This window comes from Ovis aries, chromosome 1 (genome assembly GCF_016772045.2).
Source record: "Ovis aries strain OAR_USU_Benz2616 breed Rambouillet chromosome 1, ARS-UI_Ramb_v3.0, whole genome shotgun sequence".
Classification (NCBI taxonomy): Eukaryota; Metazoa; Chordata; class Mammalia; order Artiodactyla; family Bovidae; genus Ovis; species Ovis aries.
Window position 1 is genome coordinate 77,606,711 of NC_056054.1, and position 27,518 is coordinate 77,634,228.

A 27,518-nucleotide genomic window follows, 5' to 3' on the forward strand; every position below is an offset into this window, starting at 1 on the left:
GTATCTTATTTTGGGGGAGCTCCAAAATCACTGCAGATGGTGACTGCAGCCATGAAATTAAAAGACACTTACTCCTTGGCAGGAAAGTTACGACCAAAGTAGACAGCATATTAAAAAGCAGAGACATTACTTTGCTAACGAAGGTCCATCTAGTCGAAGCTATGGTTTTTCCAGTGGTCATGTATGGATGTGAGAGTTGGACTATAAAGAAAGCTGAGTACTGAAGAATTGATGCTTTTGAACTGTGGTGTTGGAGAAGACTTGAGAGTCCCTTGGACTGCAAGGAGGTCCAACCAGTCCATCCAAAAGGAAATCAGTCCTGAGTGTTCATTGGAAGGACTGATGTTGAAGCTGAAACTCCAATAGTTTGGCCACCTGATGTGAAGAGCTGACTTATTTGAAAAGACCCTGATGCTGGGAAATATTGAAGGCAAGAAGAGAAGGGGATGACAGAGAATGAAATGGTTAGATGGCATCACCGACTTAATGGACATGAGTTTGGGTAAACTCTGGGAGTTGGTGATGGACAGGGAGGCCTGGCGTGCTGCAGTCCGTGGCGTCACAACCAGTTGGACACGACTGAGTAACTGAACTGAACTGAACTGAAGTATCTTTCTTATTTCAGGCATTCTCTTGTACAAAAAGAGGGAAAAGTTATAGTTAGCCAACTATCTAAAAATTATCGAACACATAATCATAGAATTTTGAATCTGTAGGAAAGAAGATAGAAACCATGTATTCCAACCCTGCCTTTACTTTGTGAATGAGAAAGTGAAGACCCAGAGGTCATAGAGTCAGGGTCAGAACTAGAATTAGAATCTAGACTTTCTGGCTTCTAATCCACTAGAATGTATGAGAAATGAGCTTAAAGTTGAAAATCCAGTTCCATTCAATAGACTAAAACAAGTTTATTCCTAGCAACAAAACACATCTTACTTAAGTGAATTATAGCCTTTTCACCCCTAATTGTGATTATAGTACTCTGTTTTTCTGTTTTTTCAAATGTCTACCTTTGTCTTTGCAGTTCCTGTGTGTATGTGCTTAGTCACTCAATTGTGTCCAACTCTTTGGGAACCTGTGGACTATATACCACCAGACTCCTCTGTCCATGGGATGCTCCAGGCAAGAGTACTAGAGTGGGTTGCCATTTCCTCCTCCAGGGGATCTTCCCTACTTAGAGATTAAACCTGTGTCTTCTGCATTGGCAGGCAGATTCCTTAAACCACTGAGCTACCTGGGAATCCCTTGCAATTCCATACTTTTTTAAAATTAAGGTTTTCTTTACTCTTCTTAGACTCTGATTTTATTGGGTGGAAGAGAAACACTTTAACTGTATTGGGTTTCTCAGAGGGTATAAACAGAAGTTCAGCAGTTGTAAACCTATGGTTTATGGTAAACTGAACATTTCCAAGTCTTTTTCACTTGCCCCTAAGCTTAACTGCTAAAAAGAGGGATTATATTGTATGCAGTTTCTCTTAACAGTGCCTAACATTACACAGTGTTAAGTATTTACTTAATAAAATAGAATGTCAGTGATAGAGACTGTATAATTCAGTACCCATGTATCATTCCCATAGGACAGTTAAATAAAGGCTATCTTTTGGTATGTAGAGGCTGTGTTGGTATTCCCTTTCAAACACAGTCTGTGTATTAATATTATTGTTTTCTCCTGACTTTGAAAAAGGGAGATGACAGCTCTTTTAGGAAATATGACCATTTTATTTCATAAAATGCTACATATTCTGTAATTATTTCTTATGATTTCTCACATTATTTGACCCTTTAAGGACCAAACAGTAGCTACCCTGGTGGCTCAGTCGTTAAAGAGTCTGCCTACTATGTGGGAGACCCGGGTTTGATCCTTGGGTTGGGAAGATCCCTTGGAGGAGGAAGTGGCAAACCACTCTAGTATTCTTGCCTGGAGAATTTCAGAAGTGTCTGATGGGCTACAGTCCAAAGAGTTGGACATGATGGAGTAATTTTCACTTCACTTTCTAGAACCAGACAGAGTTGAGTTGTAGCAAAGATAATCTTCCTGAGAAGTTTTTTCAGTGTGAAATATTTGGCTATCAGTTCTTGTAAAATACTACTCTGTCTTACCACAAATGCCATGATGGTAGAAACTCTATCTTAGTATATGGAATGATGCCTTGTGCATGGTGGAGACTCAGGTACAGTCATTAGAATATTTGCAGACCTTGACAGTTTTGAATGCAATTTCATAAAGTGTTACTTTTAAGAATCCGTTTATAAAAACATTGTAAAGATGCTGTTATTTTTAATTCTTTTTAATTTCTTTGTAATATAAACAAAAGTATAAGAACTTAACTTACAATCACACAATGGGCTTCCCTGGTGGCTCAGTGGTAAAGAATCCACCTGCAATGCAGGAGCTGCAGGATCAGTCCCTGGGAGGGAAAGATCCCTGGGAGAAGGAACTGGCAACCCGCTCCAGTATTCTTGCCTGGGAAATCTCATGGACAGAAGAAGCTGGTGGGCTAACAGTCCATGGAGTTGCAAAAGAGTTGGACATGACTTAGCGACTAAACAACAACAAAGGTCATATAGCTAATGTATTTAGTATTGGATTCAAACCCAGATTTGCTTATTATTTAAGGCCAGTTCCTTCTATTGTGAAATACCAAGCTTTCTTTAAAATTTAGGATGTTATCATTCAGTCAGTGGGAGTGTTTTTTAACTTTAAAGTTGAGGGCATGTCAGTTGTTAAGAAGGCAATGGCACCCCACTCCAGTACTCTTGCCTGGAAAATCCCATGGACGGAGGAGCCTGGTAGGCTGCAGTCCATGGGGTCGGGCGGGAAGAGTCGGACACGACTGAGTGACTTCACTTCACTTTTTACTTTCGTGCATTGGAGAAGGCAGTGGCAACCCACTCCAGTGTTCTTGCCTGGAGAATCCCAGGGACGGGGGAGCCTGGTGGGCTGCCGTCTATGGGGTCGCACAGAGTCGGACACGGACACGACTGAAGCGACTGAGCAGCAGCAGCAGCAGCAGCATGTCAGTTGTCTGTGCTTCCGCTTATGGTGATATAGTAACGTCTCTTTCTTGAGACTTCAAAATGAAAACGCAGCTAAGCCTGTTCTACCTTCTCCTTAGGAGTGTATGCCTCTTGATGCAGGTCTCAATGCCCTGTGTTCTCTTTGCTGCTTGTCCATCAGAACTCCGTTTGAAAGGTGGGACTAATGCTGAAATGGCACCGCAGATTGATTACACAGCCATGGTAAGAGCTTTTGTTGCTACTGACCAACTAAGGGGATCTCATATAGTCTTCTCAAACTCCATTCTCTGTTTAAATACATCCTGAGTGTTTTTGTATACATACCTTTTTATTTCTTAATGGAGTCTGGTTCTATTGTGGGAGAAAATGAATTATTTTAGATTGTGTTTTATATCTTAGAACAGTGCTCATAGTGAATTCTTTAAAAACCTCATGTACATTGGATTATTTATAATGCATATACCATATATTACTTATCATATAAGTTATTTTCTGAATACAGGGATTATGATTTGGAAGAAAAACTCAAAATAAGAATAAAGGCCATGTTTGACAGGATTGGTGAGGATATGAAGAAATTGGAACCTTTGCACACAGTTGATGGGAATACAAAATGGTGCAGCCATCAGGAAAACAGCATGGAGGTTCCTCAAAATGTTAAAAAGGAAACTACCGTATAATCCAGCAGTCCCACTAGGTATTATACAAAAGAGTTGAAATCAGGATCTCCAAGAGATATTAGCATTCCCATGTTCATTGCAACACTATTCATAAAAGCCAAGATGTGGAAACAACCTAAATGTCCATCAACAGATGAAAGAATATATAAAATGAGGCATACAGAAAACATAATATTAGAAAAATTTATTTAAAGAAGTAGTGTATGCACACTGTAAGATAGTGTCTGAAGGTCATAGCCACTGGTAATAGTTTATTTCTTTGAATTTTCTTCAACAGATGTTCTATCTATACATTTACTATTTTTATATATCCGTGTATATAGCTTTATCCCTGTCTGTCTGTCTGGCCCACTACTTGTCCTTTAAATAAAGTATTATTAGAAATAAAAAAAAATGTGTCATATATGTACAATGGATGACTAGCATTAAAAAAGAAATTCTAGATTGTGTGACAGCACAGTGGAACCTTGATGATGTTGTGCTGTGTGAAATGAGCCAGTCAGATAAAGACAGTTCCTGACATGATTCCACTTATACCAGATATCACAAGAAGTTAAGTTATAGACTCAAAGAATGGAATGGCTACTAGTGGAAGAGGGAGTTAATAATCAACGTGGATAAATTTTCAGTTAAGTAAGATGAATACACTTTAGAGATCTGTTGTACACATTGTAAGTTTTGTCAACAGTATTATGTTGTACTCTTAAAAATGTGTTGAGAGAGTAGGATCTCAGGTTAAATGTTCTTACCACAATAAATTTCTTAAAAAATAACTACCATATTTTGATTATGAATTTTTAGAAAGTAAAATTCAATATTGGCATGCTTATATAACTTGTGGGAGGGAAAGGTGGTATCATCATTTTCCCGTAGGTTTATTAAGGTGTAGTTATTTATACTAGAACTCACCCTTAGTGTGAGTTTCTTTGATTTCTGGTGTATGGTTGTGAACCTGCCACCACAATGATGATAGAGAATTACTGTAAAAAATTCCCGTATCCCTCTTTCTAGTCAGTCCCACCCCCTCTGGCCCTGGCAATCAGTGGTCTGTTGTCTCATAGTTCTGCCTTTTTTCAGAGTGTCTTATAAAGGAATATTACTGTATTTATAGTCTTTTGAGTCTTTTTTCTTCAGTTATAATAGCTCTGTTTAGGGGGAGGGGAGTGGAGGAGGGATGGATTAGGAGCTTGGGATTAGCAGATACTAATTGTATGTAGAGTTGATAAACAACAAAGTTTTACTATATAGCGCAGGGAACTGTATCCAATATCCTGTGATACACCATAGTGGAAAAGAATATGAAAAAGAATGCATATATATATCCATATAATTGAATCACTGCTGTATAATAGGAATTAACACAGCATTGTAAATCAGCTCTACTTCAATAAAATAAATTAAAAAATATATCTGAGAGTTAACCATGTTGCTTGTATCGGCAGTAAAAGCTAGTCTTCTATTATATGGATGTTTGTTTATCTATTCATCAGTTGAAGGACGTTTGGACTACTTTCATTTTTTTGCAGTTACGAATAAAGTCACTGTGAACACATACAGATTTCTTGTCTAGACATCAGTTTTTGTTTCTCTTGGGTAAATAGCTAGAGAGGATTTGCTCTGTTGTAACAGTGAGTTTATGTCTGACTTTATGAGAAACTGCCAAATTGTTTTGGCATCCAAGGTGGCTGCATTGTTTTGCGTTTTCACCAACACTGTAGGGGAGTTTTAGCTCTTCATCCTTTCCAGCACTTGATATTCTCAGCTTTTAGTTAATTTTTTTTTCCACTTTAATAGATGTTATAGTCTTAAAATTCAGTTTGATGGGATATATAGTGAAAATTAATCTATATTCACCTTTCCACATCAAGGAAATGACCCTAATTAAATATTATAAAATGCAGCAAAAGATAATGTTAAAGATATTAGAGCAGGGTGCTATATAATTATTGTTATATAATATACATAGTTATACAGTAATGGAAACTTGGAGAATGGTTAGATAAATTATTCTGGATTGCCATGTAATCATTCAAATCCTTTTTAGGAGGAATATTTTATGATGTTGGGAGATGCTTTTATTTATAATGTTAAATGAGGGAATAAAGGATAAAACATTGTATATGCAGTGAAGTTTCAACTGTATAAAAAAAATTGAGAAAACAGAATGGAATGCTTTTCAGCACCCCAGATTTCTTATGGTATGTTATATTAAGATTAGGAAATGGCTTCTGGAGTAAAACTGCAAGGATCAAGAATCCTGAGTTCTAGGGTGTTTTTTTTGTGTTTTTTTTTTTTCTCATTAGATAGGCTTGCACAGCCCTTATTAGTTAAATGTTAAACTTTTAATTTTAGCTGCATCTCAGTTATTTTATTTAAAAAATAGAATTAGCCTTCGCATTTTTATATCACTGTTTATCTACTGTGCCTCATTATCACCTCAGTACAGAGCACATTTGTTTACTAAATATACTTGTTGAATAAGCAAATACTGATACTTAAGGTAACAAATAAATTGATTTTTCAGGTTTTCAAGCCAATTGTTGAAAAATTTGGTTTCACATTTAATTGTGACATCAAAATGAGGTAAGGTGCTTATTTCTTAACCCTTTGACCTGCTACTTGTGCTGAAAATAGTGGAAAAGTTAGATCCTGGAGAACTATCTTTTCTGTCATCCTCTTAATACATTTTTTGTAGGAAATAATAATTTATGGCTTAAAACAATAAACAGCAGGGGTGTGGATACTTGAAAGCAGATGCATACTATGTTTGATGTTTGTTTTGGCAGAATGTTTTTTGAGGGAATGGCTGCACTGAGTGTGGAGTTATCTGTGTCCGGCACAGACTGAATGCTCACTGTGTGCAGACTACTGGAGTGGGGTGCTGCAGGATCCTAAAAGGAATCCTCTTCCACAGTGCAGCCAGAATTCTTTTCCTAGGAGGCACATTGGGCATTCAGGTTATTTCTCTTATAAGGCTTATTTCTCTTATAAGGCTTGCCTTCTGCTGCAGAATAACAAGGCCACATTTCTTGGTGTGGCATTTAAGTGTTTTGCAGCCTTATTCCAATTTACCTTTCTAGCTATATTCTCCCTCCCCTCCTTTCAGCATACCATGTATTCTAACTACACGATTGCTGCCATTCCCTAAATGCACTCTGTACCTTCAGACTCCCCTACCTTTGTTCATGTTTTTCTTCCCCTTCTAAAACATGGAAATTCTGTATCTCTTAAAATGAAACTTGTAGTTTCTTGTGTGAATTGTCAGTGATTGTGCCTCAGTTGGAATTCATGATTGCACCTCTGTTTTAGTCCTCTTCACAGCCTGACGTGTGTTCTAGTTACACGTGAAGCCCCCATCTTACCAGATGGGGAGTTCTTTGTGGATAGAAGTATTGTCATTCTTATCTGTGTGTTCTTAGCATCTTCTAGACAAAGATAGTAAATAACGTGAGTCAAAATTTTATTCGGAGAAGGCAATGGCACCCCACTCCAGTACTCTTGCCTGGAAAATCCCATGGATGGAGGAGCCTGGTAGGCTGCAGTCCATGGGGTCGCTAAGAGTCGGACACGACTGAGCGACTTCACATTGGAGAAGGAAATGGGAGCCCACTTCAGTGTTCTTGCCTGGAGAATCCCAGGGATGGGGGAGCCTGGTGGGCTGCCGTCTATGGAGTTTCACACAGTCAGACATGACTGAAGCGACTTAGCAGCAGTAGCAGCAGCAACAGCAAAATTTTATTAATGGTTCAGCTACTAAATATTCATCATATATTTATTGAGCACCTATAATGTGCCAGACATTGTTTTAGGGCTCTGGAATATAGCAAGAAGAAAATAGACCGAGCTGCTATCATTAAGTAGCTTTTATTCTAAAACAGCACTGGTTGAATAGAACCTTCATTTAGCTGTCCCGGGTCCTAGTTGTGGGATGTGAGATCTTTTAGGTGTGGATGTGGGATCTAGTTCCCCGTCCAAGGACTGGACCCCAGTCCCCTGCATTGAGGGCATGGAGTCTTAGCCACTGGGCCACCAGAGAAGTCCCCAGATAGAATTTCCTGCACTAAGGGGATTGTCCCTGTCTGTCCAGGATGATAATCATTTGCTACATATGACTGTTGAGCACCTGAAAGGTGGCTAGTTGGACTGGGGAGCTGAGTTTTAAATTTTATTAAATTTAAATAAGAAATTTTCTGGCAGTCCGGTGGTTAGGACTTTGCACTTTAACTGCTGAGGGCACAGGTTCAGTCCTGGATGAGGAACTAAGATCTCCTCAAGCCTTGATGTGTGGCAAAGAAAATAAATAAATAATTTTAGCTCATTATTGACCAGGGGGTATTTGTAGAAACCTAACACCTGTGGCTGGCAATTTTTATGTTGGCTGGATAGAAATTAATTTTGTTATTTTACTAACATTTCGTGGGCTATTACATTCAGTAGTTACACCTGACACACCTGTTAAGTCTTCCAGTTTTTGTGAAATGTTGTCTGCAATCCACTCTTCTGCAGAAGCAAAGGAGCATTCTCTAGCACCATGAGTTTCATTTTCATTTTCTGTATCAGAATGAATCACTAAGATTATTTATTGGCTTTTATCTGGTATTCACATTGTCTGAATCAGAGCTATATTCTGAGGAACTATCCTTTTCTGAGACACTAGTGTATATGTCACGTGGACAATCAGAGAAAGTATCTGCATAAAATTTACCAAAAAAATTTTTCACTCATAATTTTGTGAAATGTCATTTTCAAAAATTTTACATTTATAATATTCATAGGGTAGAAACAAAAACTTAATGGAGCAAAATGTGGATGATAACAACCATCATAAGTTGTATAATGAACCCTTCATCAATTTTAAGCTCTAACAGCTTCACACAGTGATGTTAATTGTATTACTCTCTAAAATGAATTGATATGCTTCTGGTCAGTACTGTTCTGGTAACAAAAGATGGATTAACATATCTCTGGTCAATAATGGGTTAAATAGTTACAGGAACTTGAGTCTTTCTTGCCTGGGAAATCCCATGGACTAAGGAGCCTGGAGGGCTGCAGTCCATGGGGTCACAAAGAATTGGACATGACTTAGCAACTAAACAACAACAAGCCCTGAGTCTACCATATGGTAAAGCACAAATCTAAAACATTACTTAGAAATGTAAAACATGAATTATATAGTTGGTATTACTCACATGTTATTTTATTGTAAATATTGAGTTTTATTTTTTTGTCATGCAGTCAATTTATGTATTTTATCATACCTTTCACAGGGGCTACTACCCAAAGGGAGGTGGTGAAGTGATTGTCCGAATGTCGCCAGTTAAACAGTTAAGCCCAATAAATTTAACTGACCGTGGCTGTGTGACTAAGATATATGGAAGAGCTTTTGTTGCTGGTGTTTTGCCATTTAAAGTAAGTTGTCTGATTCACTTTACTGTATAAAGTTACACAACATTGCAAATCAACTATACTCCAAAAAAATTTTTTTAATACAATAAGGTATCAAAAAATAAAGTTGTCTAGATGATCTTAGAAGTATGCGTTTGTCTTGATAAGTGTTATATAATCTAAAGTTTGAAATTATTGAAAGAATTTTTAAATAAATCTTTTCATTAAAAGTTTTTCTTAAAATTCTGTGCTTACTTTACTCTTTAAAATTGAGTTTTGTATGATGCACAGAAAAATTATTAATTCTGTGTCTTTGAAGGCTTGAAAGCAACTGTCAAAATAATTATTAATTTATTCTATTTTTTGTCTTACCAAAATAGGTAGCAAAAGATATGGCGGCGGCAGCCGTAAGATGCATCAGGAAGGAGATTAGGGATCTGTATGTTAACATCCAGCCTGTTCAGGAACCTAAAGACCAAGCTTTTGGCAATGGAAATGGAATAATGTGAGACAATATACTTTTTCCTGGATGTTGGTTGAGGGCACCCTGAAATAACTTATCCTATTTTAATTAAATGTTTGTCATTTTTAGATTTGTAGTTTTAAGGCATATTTTTTAAGGGCATTCCTATCTAAAACAACAGTATGATGAATTATGATAATTTTATTCTGAATTTTTTTCTGAGGATGGTTTACTTTTTACTACACTATAAGAGCCTTTCTGTTTATATAGTGAGCTTAAGTGTTTAAGCTAATCAGAAGTTAGCCTTTGAAGATTATCAGATTATCCTATGAGAAATATTACCAGTTGCTTTTCTGTATCTCAAGTGTGAATTCAGTTTACAAGTAAGTATTAGATGCAGCAAAGGTCTACTTAACAAAAGAAATAGTGTATATTTTCCCATTAGGAGTTATTGATTTAAGTGCTATAAAAATGCTTTTAATATTTTTGAAGAACAAAACTATCTTTTGTGAATATTTAAATTTTAAACTCTTTTTCATAGCTTCTATTAAGGAGTTTAAAGTAAATGCATTTTCTTCATATAAGACTGTTCTGAAAACTATTGATATAAAAGAAAACCAAACATCTCTGTAGAAAGACGTTTACATTTAAGATTATCTGTATAGTATGCCTCTGAAATGGTCTCACTTAGTGCTGATGACATGATTTCTGGGAAGACGATTCCTTACCTGTGTGTGAATCAGAATCTGGTGTGACTTCTTGTCAGAAGTGCTGAAAGATACTAATACCTTGATGAAGATGGAGAATGCTAATCATGTTGCTCTCTGTATGAAGAATTTCGCTATTGCAAATTCCTAGCCAGATCTGAATCTGTGTAATTAACAGTCACTGTTCCCCTGTGTTGTATTTGCATGTAATATTGGAATATTTGTAGCATAGATAGTAATACTGTTTTTTCCCTTATACAGCATTATTGCCGAGACATCTACTGGCTGTCTGTTTGCTGGATCATCGCTTGGTAAACGAGGTACAGATAAATGAAGGGTACACTGTTCCCAGTTCTGGTGTACAATTCTTTAATCATTCTTTAATTATCTGTCAGGATTAGAATATTATAGAATGATGAATGACAAGTTTAAAAGGATATGGTTCAATTCAGTGCCGTTCAGTCGCTTAGTTGTGTCTGACTCTTTGTGACCGCATGGACTGCAGCATGCCAGGCCTCCCTGTCCATCACCAACTCCCTGAGTTTACTCAAACTCATGAATATTGATGGTGATGCCATCCAACCATCTCATCCTCTGCCATCCCCTTCTCCTCCTGCCTTCAATCTTTCCCAGCGTCAGGATCTTTTCAAATGAGTCAATTCTTCACAGCAGGTGGCCAAACTATTGGAGTTTCAGCTTCAGCATCAGTCCTTCCAGTGAACACTGAGGACTGATTTCTTTTAGGATGGACTAGTTAGATCTCCTTGCAGTCCAAGGGACTCTCAAGAGTCTTCTCAAACACCAAGTTCAAAAGCATCGATTCTTTGGTGCTCAGCTTTATAGTCCAACTCTCACATCCATACATGACTATTGGAAAAACAATAACCTTGACTAGATGGACCTTTGTTGGCAAAGTAATGTCTCTGCTTTTTAATATGCTGTCTGCTGCTGCTGCTACTAAGTCACTTCAGTCGTGTCCGACTCTGTGCGATCCCATAGACGGCCTCCTACCAGGCTTCTCTGTCCCTGGGATTCTTCAGGCAAGAACACTGGAGTGGGTTGCCATTTCCTTCTCAAGTGCATGAAAGTGAAAAGTGAAAGTGCAGTCGCTCAGTCGTGTCCGACTCTTAGCGACCTCATGGACTGCAGCCTACCAGGCTCCTCCGTCCATGGGATTCTCCAGGCAAGAGTACTGGAGTGGGGTGCCATAATATGCTGTCTAGGTTGGTCATAACTTTTCTTCCAAGGAGCAAGCGTCTTTTAATTTCATGGCTGCAATCACCATCTGCAGTGATTTTGGAGCCCCAAAAAATAAAGTCTGACACTGTTTCCATTGTTTCCTCATCTATTTGCCATGAAGTGATGGGAGCAGATGCCATGTTCTTAGTTTTCTGAATGTTAAGTTTTAAGCCAACTTTTTTACTCTCCTCTTTCACTTTCATCAAGAGGCTCTTTAGTTCTTCTTCACTTTCTGCCATAAGGGTGGTATCATCTGCATATCTGAGGTTATTGATATTTCTCCGGGCAATCTTGATTCCAGCTTGTGCTTCTTCCAGCCCAGCGTTTCTCGTGGTGTACTCTGCACATAAGTTAAATAAGCAGGGTGACGATATATAGCCTTGATGGACTCCTTTCCCACTTTTGAACCATCTGTTGTTGCATGTCCAGTTTTAACTGTTGCTTCCTGACCTGCATACAGGTTTCTCAGGAGGCGGGTCAGGTGGTGTGGTATTCCCATCTCTTGAAGAATTTTCCACAGTTTGTTGTGGTCCACACAATCAAAGGCTTTGGCGTAGTCAATAAAGGCAAAGTAAATATTTTTCTGGAACTCTTTTGCTTTTTTGATGATCCAGCGGATGTTGGCAATTTGCTCTCTGGTTCCTCTGCCTTTTCTAAATCCAGCTTGAGCATCTGAAAGTTCACGGTTCATGTATTGCTGAAACCTGGCTTAGAGAATTTTGAGCATTACTTTACTAGCATGTGAGGTGACTGCAGTTGTGCGGTAGTTTGAACATTCCTTGGCATTGCCTTTCTTTGAGATTGGAATGAAAACTGACCTTTTCCAGTCCTGTGGGCACTGCTGAGTTTTCCCGATTTGCTGGCATATTGAGTGCAGCACTTTCACAGCATCGTCTTTCAGGATTTGAAACAGCTCAACTGGAATTGCATCACCTGCACTAGCTTTGTTCGTAGTGATGCTTTCTAAGGCCCACTTGACCTCGCATTCCAGGATGTCTGGCTCTAGGTTGGTGATCACACCATTGTGATTGTCTGGGTCATGAGGATCTTTTTTGTATAGTTCTTCTGTGTATTCTTGCAACCTCTTCTTCTTATCTTCTGCTTCTGTTAGGTCCATACCATTTCTGTCCTTTATTGAGCCCATCTTTGCATGAAATGTCCCCTTGGTATCTCTAATTTTCTTGAAGATATCTCTAGTCTTTCCCATTCTATTGTTTTCTTCTATTTCTTTGCTTTGATTGCTGTGAAAGGCTTTCTTATCTCTCCTTGCTATTGTTTGGAACTCTGCATTCAAGTGGGTATATCTTTCCTTTTCTCCTTTGCTTTTCACTTCTCTTCTTTTCACAGCTATTTGTAAGGCCTCCTCGGACAACCATTTTGCCTTTTTGCATTTCTTTTCTTTGTGGATGGTCTTCATCCCTGCTTCCTGTACAATGTCTTGAACCCCTGTCCATAGTTTTTCAGGCACTCTGGATATGGTTAACTGGTTCTGTTTTAGAGTCAGTTAAATTTTAAGTCTTTCCTCCAACTTTATACTTGGAAAATTTTCAGTCTTGCTGAGAAAAGTTGAATGATTAGTGAATGTCCATATACTGCTTTCCTAGATACACTGGTTATGAACATTTAGCTACATGTTGTGTATTTCTGAGCCAAGTCTGTGAAAGGTTGCAGGTACCCAGTATCCCCGCTAAATACTGCAGTGTGTTCATCCAAAGAATAATACTTGCATCAACACATACCCCCTTTTTTTAATTGTTTGACTGCGCTGTGCTGCGTGTGGGAATCTGAGTTTCCTGAGCCAGGGGTTCAGCCTGCACCCCTTGCTTTGGAAGTGCAAAGTCTTAACCACTGGACCTCCAGGGAAATCCCACATTATCATTTTTATACCTAAAGAATCTGTCTGTTATATTTAGATGCAACCAGTTGCCTCCAAAATATTTAGAGCAATTTGAGATGTTTTATTTTGCTTATTTTTGAGCACACACAGCATTGGTTATCATGTCTGTTTAGTGTCTTTTTTAACTGCAGAATAGTTTCTTTGCCTTTTTTTTTCCCCTTTCATGATATTTATATTTTGAAAACTAATTTCTTATAGGATTTTCCATTATGTGAATTTATCTGATTATCCCATGGTTAGATTTATTCAGGGTAAACATTTTTAGTAAGACTCTTGCACAGGTGAATTTTGTGTATATTCTATTCTATCACATCAGTGAATAAGTGAGTGCTCAGTCATGTCAGACTCTTTGTGACCCCATGGACTCCTCTGTCCATGGAATTTTCCAGGCAAGAATACTAGAGTGGGTTGCCATTTCTTCCTCCTGGGGATCTTCCCAACCCAGGGATCAAACTCATGTCTCCTGGGTCTCCTGCCTTGTAGGCAGTTTCTTTACAGCTGAGTCATTAAATCACATCAAGGTGCGCATAATGTCAGTCTGTCCTTTATCAGTAAAGCGGACTGTGGTCACTTGTTATGGTGGTGTCCTCCAGGTCTGTCTGCTACAAAGGTTTCTCCCTTTCCTCCTCCCGTCCTCCTTTTCATTGTTTCGCCACTACAGTGAAATCGTGGAGTCTTAACCCCCTGGATCACCAGGGAATTTCCCCCTTTCTCTTTGTATTATAATTCATAAATACTCTGGGATAATACTTTGAGACTATCTAATTATTCTGTATCAATACAACCTTCCTCCAGTGGCTTTAAGATCTAATGGTTCTTCCCTGCCTCTGTTATTACAGTGTTGATTTCAAAATACTGAATGTTTTAGTGAAAGGGAAATTTCTGTAGTGTTTGGCATATTTGGGAGAGGAGATGCATGTATGCATCTGTTAGTATTTAAAGTTACTTTTGCCATTGTGTGTGTGTGTGTGTTCTGTCGCTCAGTCATTGTGTGTGTGTGTGTGTGTGTGTGTGTGTGTGTGTGCTGTCGCTCAGTCGTGTCTGACTCTGCGACCTCATGGACTGTAGCCCACCAGGCTCCTCTGTCCATCAGATTTCCCAGGCAGGAATACCGGGGTGGGTTGCCATTTCCTTCTGTTAATAGTTGAACTCCTCCCTATTTGTGTGGTAGTTGATTGCTTTCTTCCTACTTGATAACATCTTTAAAAGATGCTTACACTCATGCCATTTAACTACATTATTACTGCTGAATACACAAATTCAGGTAATTTTAATCTGCTCAGTTGGTAGATCTAGACAGTAATTGGGTGTCACATTTAACCAGTGTAAGAGAATAGGTAAAATCAACGTATTCGGTTGATCAGACATAAAACGAATTGTTTAAAACTGTGCTCTTCAGTGTGTGGTTGGCGGACAGGTAGCATATGAGCATCATCTGGGAGTTTGCTGGAAATACTAGTTCTGGGGCCCACCTCATCTGTATGAAACCAGAATCTCAGAATCTTTGGGGCCCAAAAATCTGTTTGAATAAGCTCTCTAAGGTACAATAAAATTTGAGAAATAGTGATCAAAACTGTATATGTAGTGTATATTCATTACTTGTTAGGTGCAGTGAGGAATCAGCATGGTTGGTGAGGTATTATATGCCGTATCTTTAACAGTCTTAAGAGGGCAAAGATAATGCAAAATATAAAACAGAGACTAAGAGCCCATATGTCAGAAATTGTAACATGCTTGGTAGGCACTGAGTGAAATGTGAGTTCAGTTTGTATTATCCTTGAGTATCAAGACCTGCTGCTGCTGCTGCTACTGCTAAGTCACTTCAGTCGTGTCTGACTCTGTGCGACCCCATAGACGGCAGCCCACCAGGCTCCCCCGTCCCTGGGATTCTCCAGGCAAGAACACTGGAGTGGGTTGCCATTTCCTTCTCCAATGCATGAAAGTGAAAAGTGAAAGTGAAGTCGCTCAGTCGTATCCGACTTGTAGCGACCCCATGGACTGCAGCCTACCAGGCTTCTCCATCCATGGGATTTTCCAGGCAAGAGTACTGGAGTGGGGTGCCATTGCCTTCTCCGTCAAGATCTGCTAGGTACTATAAATGAAGGATTCAAAGTGAGAACCACCAATTCTGCTGCCTGGCTTAGTTTGGCAGAGGAGACAGACCAGTGCTGTGATTGTTCTATCTCCAGGGCACCTAGGAACACAGGAGAAGAATAGCTAATTCTTTGGGGACTGATTGATCCCAGATCTATCTTGTGCTATTCAGTGATCCTCCAGTGGGTTCTATGGAAAAGTAGAAGTTAGCCGGATAGAAAAGTGAGAGCTGGGACTTCCCTGGTGGTCCAGTGGATAAGACTCAGTGCTTCCACTGTGGGGGGCATGAGTTCAATTATGAGTTTGATCCCTGGTTGGGAACGAAGATCGCTCATGCTATGTGGAGTGGCCAAAACAAAAGGCTGGGGAGAGCTAAAGAAGAGGACAAAGGAAAGGGCTCGTGTTGTTTGGGCAACTACAGACATAAGTGGTGAGTGGAGGATCTGGGACAGGGAGGAACAGAGATGAGATTAGAGAGGTCAAGATTTTGAAGAGTTTTATAGGCCTTAAGGAGTTTGGGTTTCATCCTGAAAACATAATTTAAGGAGGGATATAAGACCAGGTCTTTGGAAAGTAAGGAGCTGTGTATCGGATGAGAGGAAAAACATAGTAGAGGCAGGAAGACAATATATCAGTTCACATATATCAGTTCACATCAGAAATGATGAGGGCCTACACCCAGGAATGCAATGACTGAGGCTAGAAAGATGAGTACTGATATAAGGGTATTTAGGAGGGTGATCAGCTGGATATGGAAGGTGAGGGAGGCAGTGAAATGACCTTGATTTCTAGCTTGTGTTCCTGGAAACATTTACAGCTTTGTGAATATGGGAGGTAGAGTTAGTCTGCCAGTGTAGATGATAGTTTTAGATATGTTGCATTGATATCATAAAGGGATCGTTGCTCTGTTATCAGCAATACTTGGAATTAACTCTTCTGCCAGCCCAGAAAAATTTTCTTTCCTAATATTTCATCAACATTTTCAAACTTTGTCATATGAGGTAGTTTTGGACAACACGCATATAGAACGCACAGTTCTTGTTTTTAGACTTACAGTGGTGGGAGGGATTAGAAGATAGAGTTGCTTACTTGCTAAAGTTGCCTAACTCCTCCAGGTGCCTGCCCTTGTTTCCAATCAGGCACTCAAGTCAAAGGGGATGTAACTAGCAAATGCAGAGGTACCTTGGGGTCTTCCCTCTTAGTGTGTCTGCTCAGTAGCTTCAGTCACGTCCACTCTTTGTGACCCTGTGGACTGTAACCCACTAGGCTCCTATGTCTCTGGGATTCTCTAGGCAAGAATACTGGAGAGGGTTTCCATACCCCCTCCAGAGGGTATTCCCAACCCAGGGATCAAACCTGCGTATCCTGTACTGCAGAAGGGTTCCTTACCCACTGAGCTACCTGGTGGTGGTGGTTTAGTTGCTGAGTCGTGTCTGACTCTTGCGACCCCATGGACTGTAGACTGCCAGGCTTCTCTGTCCATGGATTCTCTAGGTGAGAATACTGGAGTGGGTTGCCATTTCCTTCTCCAGAGCCACCTGGTAGGTAGTCGATATATTAAGGGTCTCAAGGGGATGTCATGGCTCCCAGTATCCAGATCTCTTTTTATTTCTGATTTAAATTAACTAGAAAATTACTAGACTCTTGATGTTTAAGCATTATAATCAGAAGCAACACTGTCTGGTTGTCCACATCACCATATGTATTACAAACAATAAGTTGTAACGAATCATATTTTTGTCCTTGTCTCAGTTACTAAAACTATTTTGATCTTAGTATATCTATTGAGTGAGAGAATTAGTCTGAAGAATCTCTGAAATCCTTCCAGCTATAACATTCTTTAATCCTGTTGCAAAGGTGAGATTTGAGAGTTTTGGTTTTTTTTTAAATCTTAGCAGTTTTAGATAGAGGCAGTGTATTATAACAGAGCACGAAATTGAGAGCAAGAAAACCTAAGTTGTTCCTACGTCTGCAGTTATGTTACCTGGTGACTCTGCTTTCCTTAACTGAAAAATGAGATCAGACCATTATCTACATACAAGAATTGTTCCCACATTTATTTAATTGTAATATGGACAGAATATATGTTTTCACATTGTTGAATATCTGTGTGATTTGTTGACCACTCATCTTTCAGTTCTGTACTTTACTATGGGGCAAAGCAATCTGCTACGATGAATTATACCTCTGGCTTATCAATCTTGTTTCTTGTGTATGGACACTGCTGGCTTATAGTAAGCGCTTTCTTTTCCTCCTTCAGTATATGTAGTAATTCAGAGCATGTCTCTGATGCTGTAATCAGTCCTTTGGCTTTCTCTGTTCAGTTTTGTCCTTTTAATAAGCTAGAAGAAACCTCAAATCATTGACTATCTTTTTAATTTGTTATAAGCTGTCAAAATTGAGGCCATTTTAAGAAACCTCTAAAATGCCAGAAGAGTATTTGTCAGAAAAACCTTAGGTTTTCCAAAGAAATTAGGATTTTGCTCTTTTATTTAGAACACAGTACTAATAAAAAAAATTATCATACTTACTTCATTTTGTTCAGTTAACATAGACTGCTGCTAATAGCTGGTAAAGTTGTAGGTCCATTCATACCATTATTCACTGTCAAGGCAGCTGGGTAGGAAGGAATGTGAATGGCTCTGAGAAATAGTTTGCCACTTGGCAGGGAAACCTTGAGAAACCTTAGTGCAACTACTGTTCTCTAATACTACAAAGCCAGGAATTGCTTCCTTGTTTTCGTTCTCCGTGGAAATTTTAGCTGTTCTTTAAGGACTCAAGTCCTTTAAGTCCTTTCATGCTTCACGAAACATTCTCAAATTATTCTGGAACCTATAATTTCTTTTTCTAAACTCTCATTGGATATATAGTTTGTACCATAAGCTTAGCACTTACCTCTATTTTTTTGGTACCTCCTTAGCTAAGGAACCAGTTTGTGTCACTTAGTATGGTACATACATGGTATCATGTGTGTTATCAGTAGTAACTATTCTTACTAACAGCTTATTATGAACTAGTCTTGAAATTAGAAGCTTTATAAATATTATCTCTGGTTTTAACTTTGCAACTAAGGTATTATCATCTCTATTTACATCTAGAAGAAGATATGAAAGAGGCAGAGTCGTTTACCAGAAAGTCAAGATTCATACATGTTCCCAACCATTTCATTCAGTCATGTAAATGATTGATTAATGTTATAAAGGTAGTTTAATGTATTACATTGTTATAATGACTTCTGTAAGGGAAAAAATGGTTAAAATTTGATTTCTATTTTCTGGGACGTTTTATCAAAACATGTATATAGTTAGGTGAATTTCCAAATATAAAATAAAAATGAACCACATTCTCACTTTTCAAAAGCCATTTTCATTTGCAGCCAAGGGTTAATTTTATTCTTGTTGCTTAGTTGCTAAGTTGTGTCAAGACTCTTTTGTGACCCCATGGACTGTAGCCCACCAAACTCCTCTGTTCATGAGATTTCCCAAGAAAAAATACTGGAGTGGGTTGCCATTTCCTTCTCCAAGGGATCTGCCCAGCCCAGGGTTCGAATCCACGTCTGCTGCACTGGCAGGTGGATTCTTTACCACTGAGCCACCAGGGAAGCCCGTAGGCTTCTTTTAGTTTAAAGTAAATAAAAGGAATCATCTGACATTCCACTACATTTGATGGATTTATTTTGTATTTAGCATTGTACCAAATATTTGTGGTATGTGTAGAGAAGCAGGAAGTAGAACAATGGAACAAATATTCTTATTTTTAAAATAAGGTAATACCAGGGAATTCCCTGGCAGTCCAGTGGTTAGAACTTCCAGGGCCTGGGTTCCATCCCTGGTCAAGGAACTAGGGTCCTACAAGCTGTCAGTGCTGCTAAGAAACAAATAAGGTAATACTTGTTCAAATCTTAAAAGAATAAAACTTTGTTTATTTAACCTGAGAATCTTTATCTATTCTTCCTTAGGTGAAAATTATCTGAACTTTTAAAAAATCCTTTAATTCTAATAGAATTGTCTGCAGACTAATTGTAATATATATGAATTGTGAATTTAAAATTTGGAATCGGGGACTTCCCTGGTGGTCCAGTGGCTAAGACTCCATGCTCCTAATGCAGGGGGCCTGGGTTCGATCCTTGGTCAGGGAACTAGATCCACATGCTGCAACTGGAGATTCCAACAAAGATCAAAGATCCCATCTGCCACAACTAAGACCTAGCACAACCAAATAAATAAATATTAAAAAAATAAATAAATAAAATAAATAAAATTTTGAAATCAAGGCATAGTATTATAGAGTATTATAGTATTACAGTGTCATATAAATTGATTTTATAATTAGTACTTCTTAACAGGGCCAAAGCCTGTCCTCCTCCCCTACCCCCCTCACTGGTCCATCTAATAAAGTATTTGCATATGCTTAGCTCTCAGAAGATTCAGTACATGAAGATCTTACCCTAAAAGTTGCAATGGGTGAGTTCAGAGGCCCAAAAGATGTTATGCCAGTGCCAATTGGGATATGTTAAACTTTTTGCCTCTTAGTAATTAATTTTTTTTTTATATTGTGCCTGTTGTAGGTGTTAATGCAGACAAGGTTGGAATTGAAGCTGCTGAAATGCTGCTAGCAAATCTTAGACATGGTGGTGCTGTGGATGAGTATCTGCAAGACCAGGTAGTACCACTTCAGGATAAAAACTCGTGGCCTGTTAGATTTGAATATTGGGCAGTTAGATTGAATATAGATTTTAGTCATTGACTTTCAGTCCATTTTTAAAGTATTATTCTGGAATTTATATACCACAAATTTGAGTTTTCATCTTACTCAACCTGGCTATAGCATTGGGCACACCGAGCACTCCTTTGTTCTTGAAATACTTTCTTCATGTGATTTCTGAAATACTGTTACCTTTCTGTATCGCTAGCCATATATTCTAGCCCCTTTGCTAGTTTACTATTATTGCTGTTTGCCTCTTCTCGACTTCTAAATTTTGGAGAGCCCTTGTGCTTAAGCTCACACCTCTTTTGTTGATCTGTACTTGGTCTCTCGGTTGTTTTTCCCAGTCTCACGGCCCGAGTACCGTCCGTATGCTGATGACAGCTTCTAAATTTATATCATTGGCCCAGACCTTTCTCCTCACCTCCATGTCCATTATACCCCTTACGCCCGTCAGCGTCTCCACTTGGATATGTCACACCTCTCAAACTCAACACACCTACTCACATTAAGAAATGCTCATGAGTATTCCAAGTGCAGTCTTTTTATGGTCCACTGTCTTGATAGATTTTCCTTTCGACCAATTTTTCCCCTTAATCACAATCAGATGTCTCTGCTTAGAAAAGTATTCTTCAAGGTTTTTTGACCAGCTTTCTTAAGACAGTTTTCCTATTTCTAGTCTCTTCCTTCTTACTATTCTACAGTCTAGTAATTCTGTATTAGTGTATTTGTTTACCTGTTAAAATGTTGTAATTTTAGAACTTTTAAAGAAACTTGTCAGTTTATATATACTAGCTTGCAGGGACAAGTGGTCTGATAAAATGTATTAATTTTCAACTCTGTATTCTTAAACATTAAGTTTATAAACTTACTAAGCATTTTTGTGCTATTCCACAGACTTTTGGTGACACAGGTTTTCTATCATCTTAGGATATTTGTAAACCTAAAGAAATGGAAATTCTTTTTTAAACTAGGAATAAAGAGTTATAGCATGAAGTGGTAATGTGCATGTGTGCTAAGTCACTTCACTCATGTCCAACTCTGTGTGACCCTATGGACTGTAGACCCCTCCAGCTCCTCTGTCTGTGGGATTCTCCAGGCAAAGATACTGGAATGGGTTGCTGTGTCCTCCTCCAAGGGGTCTCCTCGACTCAGGGATCGAACCTAGGCCTCTTATGTCTCCTGCATTATCAGGCAGGTTCTTTATCACTTAGAGCCATGTATGACCCAGCAATCCCACTACTGGGCATATACCCTGAAAGAAAGTGAAAGTGAAGTCGCTCAGTCGTGTCCGACTCTTTGCGACCCCATGGACTGTAGCCTGTCAGGCTCCTCAGTCCATGGAATTTTCCAGGCAAGAGTACTGGAGTGGGTTGCCATTTCCTTCTCCACGGGATCTTACCGACCCAGGGATTGAACTTGGGTCTCCCACTTTGCGGGCAGATGCTTTACCATCTGAGAAAACCATAGTTGAAAAAGACGCATATACCTCAGTGTTCATGGCAGCACTATTTACAGTAGCTAGGACATGGAAGCAACATAGATATTCATCGACAGATGAATGGATAAACAAAGTGTGGTGTGTGTACATACACACACACACACACATACACACACACCACACACACTGAACTATTACTCAGCCAGGAAAAGGAATGCATTTGAGTCTGTTCTAATGAGGATGAACCTGGAGCCTGTTATAGGGTGAAGTAAGTCAGAAAGAGAAAAACAAATATTGTATATTAATGCATATATATGGAATCTAGAAGGCTGGTACTGATGAACCTATTTAAATGCAGGGCAGCAGTGGAGACACAGAACAGATTTACAGACACAGTTGGGAAGGAGATGGTGGGATGAATTGGGAGAGTAGCATTGAAACATACTTTGCCATTTGTAAAATGAATAGCCAGGGGGAGTTTGCTGTGCGACTCAGGGAGCTCAAACCTCATGCTGTGTGACAGCCTAGAGGGGTGGGATTGGGTGGGAGGTGGGAGGGAGGTTCAAGAAAGAGGATGTGTGTATATGTATGGCCGATTCATGTTGATGCATGGCAGAAACGAACACTATTGTAAAGCAGTTATCCTCTAATTAAAAAATAAACTTTTTTAGCTATTTTGATATCTAGTATTTTTTTCATACAGAAAGCAGTAGATTTTAACTCTAAGTATAAGTAAATGTGTGAGAGTTTCCTTCTTTGTGTTTTTCTTTTTTAATAGCTGATCATTTTTATGGCGTTAGCCAGTGGAATTTCCAGAATAAAAACAGGACCAGTTACACTCCACACCCAAACAGCTATACATTTTGCTGAGCAACTAGCAAAGGTGAGTATTCCATCAGAAAGAGTGATTGATCTTTATTATGGACAATTTGGAGTCAAATTTTAATAAACAGAAAACTTCAGTAGTAATTGTAATTGCAGATACTGAACTCACTCAGCAGTGAAGCTGAATCATCTTACTCTGCATGACCGTTGTGGGTGGCTATTTATTATTAATCTCATTTTATTTATGAGTCATGTGAGGCAGAGGGATTAAATTAATTGCTGAAGACCAGATAGTTTCTTAGGGGCAGGACTGAACTTTGAGCAAACCCGGGAGAGCATCCATTAAAGCCCATATGTGGTAGGTACTGCCTTACAGTAAGTGAAGGCATTTTAATGGGAACTATAAGATCAAATCACAAGGGAGAGAAATATCAATCACCTCAGATATGCAGATGACACCACCCTGATGGCAGAAAGTGAAGAGGAGCTAAAAAGCCTCTTGATGAAAGTGAAAGAGGAGAGTGAAAAAGTTGGCTTAAAGCTCAACATTCAGAAAACGAAGATCATGGCATCCAGTCCCATCACTTCATGGGAAATAGATGGGGAAACGGTGCAAACAGTGTCAGACTTTATTTTTGGGGGCTCCAAAATCACTGCAGATGGTGACTGCAGCCATGAAATTAAAAGACACTTGCTCCTTGAAAGAAAAGTTATGACCAACCTAGACAGCATATTCAAAAGCAGAGACATTACTTTGCCAACAAAGGTCCATTTAGTCAAAGCTCTGGTTTGCCAACTAAGGTCTGTCTAGTCAAGGCTATAGTTTTCCAGTAGTCGTGTATGGATGTGAGAGTTGGACTGTGAAGAAGGCTGAGTGCTGAAGAATTGATGCTTTTGAACTGTGATGTTGGAGAAGACTCTTGAGAGTCCCTTGGACTACAAGGAGATCCAACCAGTCCATTCTGAAGGAGATCAGCCCTGGGATTTTTTTGGAAGGAATGATGCTAAAGCTGAAGCTCCAGTACTCTGGCCACCTCATGCGAAGAGTTGACTCATTGGGAAAGACTTTGATGCTGGGAGGGATTGGGGGCAGGAGGAGAAGGGGACGACAGAGGATGAGATGGCTGGATGGCATCACGGACTCGATGGACGTGAGTCTGAGTGAACTCCCGGAGATGGTGATGGACAGGGAGGCCTGGCATGCTGCGATTCATGGGGTTGCAAAGAGTCGGACATGACTGAGCAACTGAACTGAACTGAAACTTAAATTATTATATAAAAATTTTATATATTTTATTTCCTTGTGATTTTATTTTGGTAGAATAGAATATTTGCTGAAATTCTAACATTTTACCAGTCCTTTCAACTTCGGAAGAGTAGCTGTATATATAGGTTAATGTATTTTCAACTTTGGCCATACAGTGTGGTTTGCAGAATCTTAGTTCCCTGACCAGGCATCTAGCCTGGTCTTTTAGCAGTGAAAGCGCCAAGTCCTAACCACTGGACTGCCAGGGAATTCCCTAGATGTATAATTTTTAGTGAAAAAGAACTTAACATGAATAATCTCATATTTATTCCTTGTTTAACAGGATTCTTAAATGACATGTGTATTTCATCTGAAACTAACTTCTTTATAGAAAGTTTAGAAAATAGAGGAAGAATCCTGTCTCTAACTCCCCTTTGCCAGTAAGACCACTGTTGACATTTAGGTATTTTCCTCTTTTTAAAATTGTTTCTCTGTTCTTTTTTTTAACAGCTAACACATACAGCATCATTTCATTCCTTTCTCAGTGATGTGTTTTACATATTTCTATTTTGCTATAGTCTTTATAATATAATTTTATAAAATAATATAAAATTTATAACTCAGAATTTTATGAAGGAACATGTTGACCTTAAGCATTTTAAAAGGTTACAAAAATAATGTATGTAGTAATAAGAAATGAAACATAACAGAGGTGTACCAAGCACAAAACCGCTGTTACCCTACTCTTCACATTTTATTTGTATGATTCTTAATATGTACTTTTTTTGTTATTAGACAGAATAGGTAGATTTTGATTAAATTGTGGGAAAAGGCCCAATAGGAGGCAAAGCAAATTATATTTGATTCAAAAGATAATTAACTGTATTTTTTATTATTCTACTTATGCTTTATTTTGTAACTATTATTAGTCTGTCTCCCCATGTAGACTGTGATCTCCTTGATAGCAGAGACAAGGGTATATTCATTGTTTCTACAGTACTTTGCACATAGTAGACACTCATATGTTGTTTGAACTGAATGCACAGTGGAAAGTGCCATGAACTGGATTTTTTTGCTCTGGTTTCTCATTCAGCATTGTTGTGTTGTAACTCAGTGACCTGGGGTAAGCTGCTTCATCATTCTATGTCTCAGTGCAGGTAATTGATCAGGAACGTCAGAGACTGTGTCCCTTAGGGCTCCTTCCAACTCTAATTTTTTGTAATTTTATATGTAGGCTTTTATATGTACCTTATTTATATAGTGCTTGTAATTTGAAAAAATATGTATATATATAATAGTCTATCTAGCTCATAATTCAGATTCATTGTTTATTCATACAACAATAAATTTCAGTGTCCACACACAGCCATCTAATCCTAAAACTGGAATACTTTTTAAATATTGCAGTTCAACAGGACCTTGGAGTAGTTTTCAAATTGTATTTCAAAGTTTTTATGCATACTTCAAATCCCTCTGTCACAGATTCAGTCAGCCTCCTCCGTTATTTTGATTTTAATTCCATTTTCTTAGAATGAATATATTTGCTTTAAAAAAAAATCATGTTTCCACAATATAGTGATACAGATCAGGTGTTTCAAAGCTAAACTTGAATTAGTTAACAAGTAAAAAGTACAGTGTCAAACCCAATAATGATGAGGGAAGATGTTAATTGTCACCTCTCTCCACCTGTCTCCTCTGAACTAGATATTTTAAATACTGTATTTAGGGAATTAAATTGGCAAGAAAATTTGAGAGAAATTAAAGGGTAATTTGATATTTGACAAGATAAAAGAAGTTTAAATGCTTCAGTGCCATGTTTTAGAAAAAATTTAGAAAGTAGGTATTGAGATTTAAAAATTGATATTTACTTAAAGCTGCACTTCTGATGAGTTCTGACTCAGTGGGTAAGAAATGGGAGCCAGGTTACGTATATTCTGGCAAAACTCCACATTCGTATACCTCTGAATAAGGACCATGCCTCTGGAATAAAGTATTTCATATGTAGGCTATTGAATTCCTCATGAGTCATTTGATCTTTCTATCTCTAGCTTCTTCAGTAAAATGAGTTTGGTATTAACTGCCTACCTGTTTAAGCAGGAGTTATGGGCTCTCCCCTGTGTCTCTCTTCGTATTACTTATATACTAAATGCTCTTCTGGTTTCAGGCTAAATTTACTGTGAAGAAATCAGAAGATGAAGAAGATGCCTCTAAAGACGCTTACATTATTGAATGCCAAGGAATCGGGATGACAAATCCAAATCTATAGGGTATTTGCCTTTTAAATGATACTTCAGTGATGTTATTGCACTAATCATTTCATAAATATTATAGAACAATGGAATAAGATGTAATTTATTAAAGGACCTAACTTTAATTGAAGTATAGAATGTTCTAGATTTGTTGAGAATGCTTCATCCAATTAATCTCACTTTGACTATCTTCTGAGATACATAGGGACAGTGAAAAAGAGTTGGTGGATATGTATAATAGTTGGTTTCGGTATTAAAGTATTGCAATAAAATATTCTTTTCATCTAAAGTGTGGTTTTCTTTTTGATATAATGTAGTAAGTTAGGGGTGTAGGTTTGATCTGTAATTTGTATGTAATTCTAATCACAGCTAGGGTCTCATAAAATTTAATGAGACAACTTTATACACATATACTTGCTGTGTCAACAGTAACATTTCATAACCATTGTCTCATTATATATATCTTCTCATTATATTTATCTGGGTACTAGGTAAATATTGGCTTTGAATCTGTTGAATATGTTGTGAAAGCTAAACAATGAGAATTGCAAAATTCTACCCCTTGTAAATTTGGTCATATCAATTCCAGGTATTTTTTTTGTTTGGCTTATAGTATTAAAAATAATTGAGTGCCTTTAGAACAGAATGCTTTTCATTACTGTCTGTTATCTTACACCTAACCTGTTCCATGTTTAGATTACTTCCTGGTCCCTGTAGGCAATTGAGGTTGTGACTCAAATGAAACTAGTTTTATGTAATAGTTAAATATGCTGTACTGTAATATAGTGATGAATTCATTGAGACCTAGTTCTGTCTTGAAATTTATCCACTAAATGATTAAAACAGTCCAAGATATAGATACAGAGGTTTATATTACAAAACATTCAGAAAGTGGAGAATTAGTCTGTATAAAAAAACATAATTTAAAAATTTACTCCATGTACATAATTGTAATTCTTGTCAGTGATTTCTGTGGCTTTAGACAGTTGGGTTCAATTTGTTTTAAAGATGCTGATGATAGTATTGCTTCCTGTTTGTACTTAAGGAAGTAAAGTTTATAAGTTCATTTTCATAACAAGACATAAATGTTTCTTTTTTTAATTATTTATTTATTTTTGGCTGTGCTGGGTCTCCGTTGCCATGTGGTGTTTCCTCTGGTTGCAGCAGGTGGTGGCTGCCGTCTAGCTGGAGTGCTCATGCTTCTCACTGCAGTGGCTTCTCTTGCTGCAGAGCACAGACTCTAGGGTGCGTGCAGGCTTCAGCAGTTGCAGCACATGGGCCCACTAGTTGCAACTCCTGGGCTCTAAAGCGCAGGCTCAGTAGTTGTGGTGCATAGATCTTCCTGGATCAGGGATTAAACCTGTGTCTCCTGCTTTGGTAGGCAATTTCTTTACCACTGAGCCACCGGGGAAACCCTGTTTTCCTACTTTAGAGTAAAACTATGCTGATAGTATAGTTGTTGGAGGGACTGTGATAAATTTGGGGTCTTAAGACTAGTGATGATACTTCTGACGAGCTGGGCAGCAGTGTTACAGAGGTAGGTTGGAATGCAAAGACTGGGAATTTTGGA

General features: G+C 38.3%; 1 protein-coding gene across 2 annotated transcripts in view; it reads left to right on the forward strand.

Moving 5' to 3' along the window:
* The window catches only part of RTCA (RNA 3'-terminal phosphate cyclase), a 30,057-nt gene extending 3,820 nt beyond the window's left edge, over positions 1-26,237 (forward strand). For both annotated transcript variants that reach the window (XM_027972354.2, XM_027972364.3), the window contains exons 4-11: positions 3,117-3,240; positions 6,223-6,281; positions 8,966-9,107; positions 9,464-9,588; positions 10,515-10,573; positions 20,051-20,145; positions 22,407-22,511; positions 25,864-26,237. In XM_027972354.2, the coding sequence (XP_027828155.1) occupies positions 3,117-3,240; positions 6,223-6,281; positions 8,966-9,107; positions 9,464-9,588; positions 10,515-10,573; positions 20,051-20,145; positions 22,407-22,511; positions 25,864-25,965 (811 nt within the window). In that variant the 3' untranslated portion in view covers positions 25,966-26,237. The remainder of the gene's footprint in view (positions 1-3,116; positions 3,241-6,222; positions 6,282-8,965; positions 9,108-9,463; positions 9,589-10,514; positions 10,574-20,050; positions 20,146-22,406; positions 22,512-25,863) is intronic.
* Positions 26,238-27,518: the final 1,281 nt, after the last annotated feature.